Here is a 7,898-nt window from a genome sequence, read left to right as displayed (position 1 = left end):
GATGCATCAACCAATCAGAGAGCTGATTCCCAGACAGCAGGAGGTGCGAGAGGGCGACGGGAAGATGAAATGAGAGAAAGAAACAAAGATGGATGAGTGAAGATTTACAGACAAACCTGCTGCGTTAACAGGTCGAAGTTTAAACTGACCTCCTACTGCTCCTCACTCCACTCGACCACATCGTCTGAGCTTCTGACCAGAACTCAGGAATCGTTTTATCATGACTCACAGATATGAATGTTCTCATGTATTTGTTTATATTGTATATGTTTTCTGTGAGGATCTCAAGTCACAGCTTAATTTCATCTGTTTATTCATTGCACTGTTTTATTCTTTTGTTTTTCACCGTGGAGCCAATGACAAACTGGAACCAGCTGAATTCACACGATTGGTCTGTGGAAGAATATAATGTTACCTGTTACTCTGCAGGAGAGCAGAGTGAGTTCAGTGTTTCTTCAGGTGACAGCCTGTCAACATACATAATAGAAGAAGTCCCTGTGTCACACGTGCTCTCAGCTGCAGCTCAGCTGAATTATTCACCGACACAGAGCTGCTCTCACGTGAGGAGACCAGTCGTTCTGCTGGAGCTGCTCCTTCAGGGAACTTCTCCACTGGGACCGGCAAATATTACAGATTTCTATTTACACTGATCGGTAGGTCACTTAAACTGTGTGAGATCAAAATAAATTATTAATGATATAAACATGTCATTAATTATTGATGTATGATATAGGTACGAAATTAAAAAAAACAATATTATTGTATACAATTACTAAAAAAAGACTAATCAAATACCTTCATCTAAAATGTTTTATTTATGTCAATATGTCAATTATAGATTTGTTTTTGTTCCCATAACAATATCTGTATATTTGTGTGTTTGAGTTTGTGTGTTTTTGTTTCTTTGTGTGTTTGTGTTTCTGTCTGAGCAGCTTTAAAAAGGTCTTTATAAAATGATAATCTTCTAAACTTTGAGTAAACTTAAAAAAGTTTATATATAAAAAGATGATTGTTTACATGTCTACACTTTATCTTCCGGTCACAGGACGCAGCCAATCAGCGGCTTGAAAACACATGACGTCAGATTGAGGGACTTAAATAAAGCGCGTGTTGAGATACGTCGGATAACCGCAGAAGGGCGGAGTCGACAGCATCGACTGGAGCTGCTCTACCACACTCACCGGGAGTGCCCCTGATAAATAAAACAAGTGCACCGTGAGTTCAAACGCTTCCCATCCGGAGCCAATCAGCGATCGTGTAGTGGACTGTGTCTGCGCAGTCGACCAATGAGCGTCGCGCTGCTCTTTGTTGTTGGTGATGACAGCAGAACGTTGTTGATGCTGAGACTCAGAGACTGAAGCTCCGGAGCCCCCCCCGGTCTGTGTCCCGGTCAGTGTCCCGCTACCCGCGCACATCATGTCCGTGAACATGGACGAGCTGCGCCACCAGGTGATGATCAACCAGTTCGTCCTGACGGCGGGTTGCGCCGCGGACCAGGCGAAGCAGCTGCTCCAGGCGGCCCACTGGCAGTTCGAGGTGAGTCCGTCCTCCGGGGCTTCCTCCCGGCTGCGGCCCGCGTCCCCCCCCCGCTGTGGACGAGCCGTGGAGGGGTCCTCTCGGAGCCCGGTGCGGATCGGTTCCTTCAGGTTCAGCCACCATGCGCTACTGAAGCTACGTTAGCTTAGCCCCGTGGCTACTCCGGGTTTGTTTACAACCTCCGAGTCCCCGGGAGTCTCCAGGCCGGCGGCAGCGCCTCGGCCTCGGCCTGTCCGCGAGCCGCCGGCCGCCGGGTCGCATTTCAGGTGTTAAGTTGTGGTCACGTCCCCGCAGAGTGTGAAGTGCAGGTTCCTGCTGCAATAACACAACGACACAACTCAGGGAAACGTTCAGAATAACACACGTTATTTACATTAGCATCAGTCCCACGAGACCGAGTCATAATAAAGCTCCGGTCCGACACTAAGATGGAGGACGACGCGTCACCTCCTCCACAATGAAGCCAAAACATCTCAGAGGAGGAAGCTGCCATCTTGAGGTGGTGACGACATCTGAAGTCAGATTCCTTTAAGTCAAGGTCAAACACATGGGCTCGACCAATCAGAACTCAGTGTCAGCTGTCAATCATGACGTCTCAGCCCGTGCAGCTGACGTCCTTGTAGTGACATACAGTGTGATTGACTCGGTCAGGCTCCACCCCCACATTCTCCACACATGGTCACTTCTGGTTTCAAAAAACCAAGATGGCGCTGGAGAAAAGGTGAAACTGGCTTCAAAGCATCGGCTCACAAACCAAAGGGTTGGGACACTTCTCTGTCAGAGACGATGTCTGTCCCACCGTCTCTGCTGGGACGGAGCCGCCATCTCCTCTGTCTCTACAGGAGACAAGCTGACACTGATCCTCTCCTCAGTTATTTATAGAACAGATGATGCTTCATCCTTCCAGCTGTTCTCCTCCGGTGTGTTTGTCTTTGGAGCCGAGACGATTGGACGGACGAATCAGTTTCAGACACGGAGACGTGTCCTCCGTCTCCGAGAGGTCGAGGAACAATAAGTGATCGATTGAAGAAACATGAACAATCGTCTGAATCCATTTTTAAACAGAGTTGTCAAACATGGTGGGATTGCAGCTTCTCACCAGTGACACTAAAGTGGAGCTTTGTCTTCCATCACAGCCCAGTGGTTAATATCAAAGACTCTCTGTGTGAGGACTTCTTCTCTGTGAGGAGCCTAAACTGAGACGTTGTTGATTCAGACTGAGAGGACGAGCTCGTCCCTCTACAGGGACAGACACACACACACACACACCATGTGAAACTGGTTCTGTGTCCGTGAGACGAGCTGTTGAACGTGATTCTGGTTGGAGTTTGATTCTTCCTGTTTCCTCAAACGCGTCATCACAGGCGAGGGTTTGATCACCGGCTCCTCAAGATGGAGGAGCATCAAATAATCAGTTAGTCCTTCACGTGACTCGTGTGATTGAGTCAGTGTGAAGACAACGAGCTGTGATCGAGTGGTGTCCTCTCTGGGACCGGGATTGTGTTTACAGCAGCAGGAAATGTGAGTGGACAGACGAGACACTGGTGGGGGACACTCACAGGACCAACCGGGTGGAGACAAAGAGCAGTGTGGGTTCTGTGGCTCTTCACACAAAAGCTGTCAGGAGCCTTCACACTTTGATATGTGTGTCACGTTGTACGACACATTCCTGCACCGCCGCTGCTGTTGTCAAACAACCAGCCTGTGAGGGGGGGGGGGGGGGGGCACTGCATTCACTGAGGCTCTTGAGAGAGGGAGGGAGAGGGAGGGAGAGAGAGAGGCCGCCAGTGAAGGGAAATGGAGGCGACGCTGAGCAGTAAAACAAGCCCTTTCCTCTGTTTACACCAGTGTTAGTGAGGGGTCATGTGATCTGTACTGTAAGACGCTGATGGACATGGTTAGAGAACGTGTTGTATGTTCTGAATGAACACGCGGTGTTAAAGGAAGAGTTTTACCCGTGAAACATCCCAAAAGGTCAGAAACAGTGTGTCTCAGTGAGCGAGCCGGAGGGATCTGGTGTGGTCGACCCGTCACTAACAGGACTCAGGCTGGAATGTGTTTGGACTGGTTGTTATCAGCTGGTTTCTGTCGGCAGCTCCTGAAGTGTGTTTCCTTCAGAGCAACAAGGAGCCGACTCGTTTCCTTCAGAGGAACAAGGAGCCGACTCGTTTCCTTCAGAGGAACAAGGAGCCGACTCGTTTCCTTCAGAGGAACAAGGAGCCGACTCATTTCCTTCAGAGCAACAAGGAGCCGACTCGTTTCCTTCAGAGGAACAAGGAGCCGACTCATTTCCTTCAGAGCAACAAGGAGCCGACTCGTTTCCTTCAGAGGAACAAGGAGCCGACTCGTTTCCTTCAGAGGAACAAGGAGCCGACTCGTTTCCTTCAGAGGAACAAGGAGCCGACTCGTTTCCTTGTTGCTCAGAGAAAAGCTGCTGTTCACCTCTTTATCAAGTCTCTGATTGTTGTTGGGTTTGAAATGAAGTCTAAGTGTTCCCTCGTCTCTGTGTCTCTCCAGACGGCCTTAAGCTCCTTCTTCCAGGAGGCCCACATCCCCACTCACCACCACCAGATGGTAAGTGCATGAACGCTCCAGACGTGTGTTACTCAGAAGCTGATCCTCGAACTGGACGCCGGGAGGGTGCACCCACTGACCTGCTGGACTCCACCCGGGGGGAGGGGGGGGGGGGGGGTGTAAACTCTGTTCAGGCAGAAACTAAACTGAAAGTTAAAACATGTTTTAGACCTAAAAGCCCCTGAAGTCTTCCTGCGAGGTGCGTTCATGGACCCTGGGAAGTCTCAGTTTCTGTTCAGACTAAAACACAACCTCCGAGTTTCCATGCGACACGAGACCAGTTTACACCAGTCTCTGAATCAGAGACCAGTTTACACCAGTCTCTGAATCAGAGACCAGTTTACACCAGTCTCTGATTCAGAGTTGTGTTGACGGCTCCTCAGTGAAAAACCAGTTTGTCCATCTTTGATTAAAGGCTCATTGTTGCTGCTTCACTGGTTCTGTCTCTGTAGCACTGAGCCAACATGGCTGCAGGGGGGGGGGGGGGGCAGCAGCTGCCTCTTGCTTCACTCCTCTTCTCCACCTCTGCAGCCATGTTCAGTCCTGCCCTCCACGGCCTCCAGCCAGATGATGTCATCGCACTGCACCCAAAATAATAACAAACCCCGGCTGCCTCCTCCTCCTCCTCCTCCTCCCCCCCCCCCCCCCCGAGCTACAACACACTCCTCCCAGAGCGAGAGAGAGACACGTACACTGAACAAGAGCAGAGGACGAGCGGCAGACTGAAAACATGGCTGCTGCAGAAACACACACACACACACACACACACACACACACACACCCTATTAACTGTGGTTTCAGTGAAGTGACAGTTTCCTGCTCTGAAGCTGAATGAGTCGACGGTTTCACAACGTTGAACTAACGAAACTCAAAGTGCAGTTCTCTCAGAATCAGAGATCAGCCACCACATGAGTCCTGAGTCCAGCTGGACCTGAAGGAACCTTCACGTTCTGCTGGACCTGAAGGTTCCTTCACGTTCTGATGGACCTGAAGGTTCCTTCACGTTCTGATGGACCTGAAGGTTCCTTCACTTCCTGATGGAGTGTTGCCAGGTTACGCCTGGGGTCAAAGGCCAATCAGAGACGAGCTTGTTCGTTCTCAAACAAACGCTGCAGGTCGTCAGCAGGACAGAGAACCGGTTCTGTGTCGAGGGTCACGTGTGTAGCGTGTGTCAGTCGTTCCTCCCCTGTGACCGAGTCATGAGTTGTCTTATTGTTTATAAAGTACGTACAGATCTGATGTGAACACCGGCGCCCCCTGGAGGGGAGGAGCAGGAACACACCCTCGTGCTGGAGTCCGTTTATCACTTTGATCTGATTCTCTGTTTAAATACTTCTCAGTAATTTATACCTAAAATATAAAGTGTGTGTGTGTGTGTGTGTGTGTGTGTGTGTGTGTGTGTGTGTGTGTGTGTGTGTGTGTGTGTGTGTGTGTGTGTGTGTGTGTGTGTGTGTGTGTGTGTGTGTGTGTGTGTGTGTGTGTGTGTGTGTGTGTGTGTGTTTTCAGACAGTTTTAGAGGAAACTCCAGCGTCTCGTCTTAACCTGAAGAGTCTTCTGTTTCCCCCCCCCACAGATGTGTACGCCCAGGAACACTCCGGCCACGCCCCCGAACTTCCCCGACGCCATCACCATGTTCTCCAAACTGCGAGCGTCTGAGTGTGGCCCCAGCGGCCCCAGCGGCCCCTCCCAGGCGTCCATGGCCTGCTCCCCCCCGGCCCCCTCCTCCACGTCGGGGTTCGGCTCCTTCTGGGCCTCGTCCCCCCCCGGCCACCAGCCGGCCTGGCTGCCGCCCTCCTCGCCCACCGGCCACCACATGCACCACCACCACTACCACATGCAACAGACTCCCATGTGGCCCCCGGTGTCCCAGCCCAGCGGCTCCCAGCAGCCCCCTGTCGTACCGGCACTCCACAGTCAGAGATGAGGGGGGGGGGGGGGGGTTGCAGGACAAGAGATTCTGTCTGGGGACCAGAGGTGGGGGTGGGGGGGGGGGGGGTTTCATGTGTGAAGAAGACGAAGATCCTGCTTCTTCTTCTCCTGAGGAAACTGAAGACAAACAGTTTGTCTCGTCTGCGTCTTCATCGTGTCCACGTTGACCTCGTGTCCCCGACCTCGTGTCCCCGACCTCGTGTCCACGTTGACCTCGTGTCCCTGTGGACGAAGCAGCAGTGAGACACCGTGATGATGGACGATTTTGGTAAAAGGACAAAACGAGCAATAATTTGATGATGTGTAAAATGCCAGGTTTCCGGTGAAGCTCTTTCCTGCTGGTGAGCGAGCGGCAGCTGGTTCCTCATCCTCGAGCTTCAGAGGACGTCCCCAGACAGGACACACGTCCACCTGCTGAGAGACCATTGAGCCGTGGACGGGGGTTCACCGTGTTTCTGTGTGCGGCGATTCGAGGCCGACTCAGTGATTTTCCACACAACCTTTTCAGACGCTCAACCACTCCTACCTCTGTCTGAATGGGAGACGCCCCCCTCGCTCTGAATGTCTTCACAGCCGGGATCACAGGGTGGAGACGAGCTGGACTGAAGACGGACGCTCGGAGGACATCCGTCTCCTCAGACCTGAACGATCTGATCCACAAACCAACCGGAGACTCTTCTGTTCCCTTTCTCTCTTTTATAATTAACATAAAACATTTAAAAAATCACCTGTAGATTAGTGTCGAGGTTTAATTGTGACAAAACGTCCCCTGATGTCAAAGTCAAACGAGTTCTTGTGGAGTTGGGGATTCAGATCCAGGAGGTTTTGTTTTTCACACTTTCAGAGACAATCAAGCTTCTCCTGTGTCTCTCTTGTTTTGATTGTTGGTTCCAGCTCGTCTCTCTGGTTGAGCTGCGACTTGTTGAGCTCCAGCTCAGGATGAGATCATATTTCAACCTGTGACGCAGAAATGATCCAAACTTACTTTAACGGAAAAATCTGCCCCGTAGAAAAGCAGCTGTGACGGGTTTGACTTTTCTGGGTTCATTTAGTTTTCTCCAGGTTTGTTTTTACAGATTAACGTTAAAGAGCCGAGGAGACGACCTGCTGAAGCTCCTCCTCTTTGGGATTCACTGTACGTGGTTTATTCATCGATTCATCTTCTTTGTAAAACCTCAGAGAAATAGTGTTGAGAACAGATTTCTTCAGTTTACTCAGTTCAGACGTAAATATCGAATGTTGGCTTGAAATGTGATGAAGGGATTAATCCAGATTACTGCAGCAGATCTGATAAACGATGCAGACTCACAGATCACATGAGGATACTGAACTGAAGGAGAAACGACACGTTATGATCCAGATGTCTTCTCACGGCTGCGAGCTGAGGACAGACGTGTCCTGACGTGTCCAGGTCTGTGTGGACGTCCTCTCAGCTGGAGGCCGGACACAGTTTGTGTCTCAAACATCCGGAGGATTTTACAAATGAACTTTAAGACACTTTTTCTCCGTTCAGGATTTTGTTCTTGTCACTTGGATGATATTTCAGAAGCTCACTCTGTTGTGATCCATGACTCTTTTATAGAGATTTCTCTCCAGTTCATTTCTTCTGCTGAGATTTGTATTTATATGTTTAATAAAACAAGGTATGATCTACTTCCTGTGGCGTCGGTTGTTTTTACTGGAAGAGCAAACGGTTGAGATGCTCTTGTGGTTTTACTGGTGAGTGGAGGTTGAGGAAGGAAGTGGTTGTTGAGCTGCTCAACGTGAGTGTCGAGTTAAAGTGAGTTCAAGATGTGTGTCTTCATTTCTGAACAGTGGGAGGAAGCTGACGTGTGAAAAATCACACCAGCGACCAAATA

The 7,898-nt window shown here is 50.3% G+C and overlaps 1 protein-coding gene across 1 annotated transcript; it reads left to right on the top strand.

Moving 5' to 3' along the window:
- Positions 1–564: 564 nt before the first annotated feature.
- Positions 565–7,692, top strand: ubald2 (UBA-like domain containing 2). Its single transcript, XM_053442591.1, has 4 exons — positions 565–653; positions 1,046–1,536; positions 4,054–4,110; positions 5,684–7,692. The coding sequence occupies exons 2-4, from the start codon at positions 1,417–1,419 to the stop codon at positions 6,032–6,034; spliced, it is 528 nt and encodes a 175-aa protein (XP_053298566.1). The 5' UTR covers positions 565–653; positions 1,046–1,416; the 3' UTR covers positions 6,035–7,692.
- The last annotated feature ends 206 nt before the right edge of the window (positions 7,693–7,898 follow it).

Source organism: Pleuronectes platessa, chromosome 16 (assembly GCF_947347685.1).
Source record: "Pleuronectes platessa chromosome 16, fPlePla1.1, whole genome shotgun sequence".
Lineage (NCBI taxonomy): Eukaryota > Metazoa > Chordata > Actinopteri > Pleuronectiformes > Pleuronectidae > Pleuronectes > Pleuronectes platessa.
This window is presented reverse-complemented; position numbering and strand designations above follow the sequence as displayed.

Bases quoted from the DNA above. Each gene is read 5' to 3' on its own strand.
- ubald2 (XM_053442591.1), top strand. From the start codon at position 1,417: ATGTCCGTGAACATGGACGAGCTGCGCCACCAGGTGATGATCAACCAG. The intron at 1,537-4,053 runs GTGAGTCCGTCC...GTGTCTCTCCAG, and splicing joins CGGCCCACTGGCAGTTCGAG to ACGGCCTTAAGCTCCTTCTT. The intron at 4,111-5,683 runs GTAAGTGCATGA...CCCCCCCCACAG, and splicing joins CCACTCACCACCACCAGATG to ATGTGTACGCCCAGGAACAC.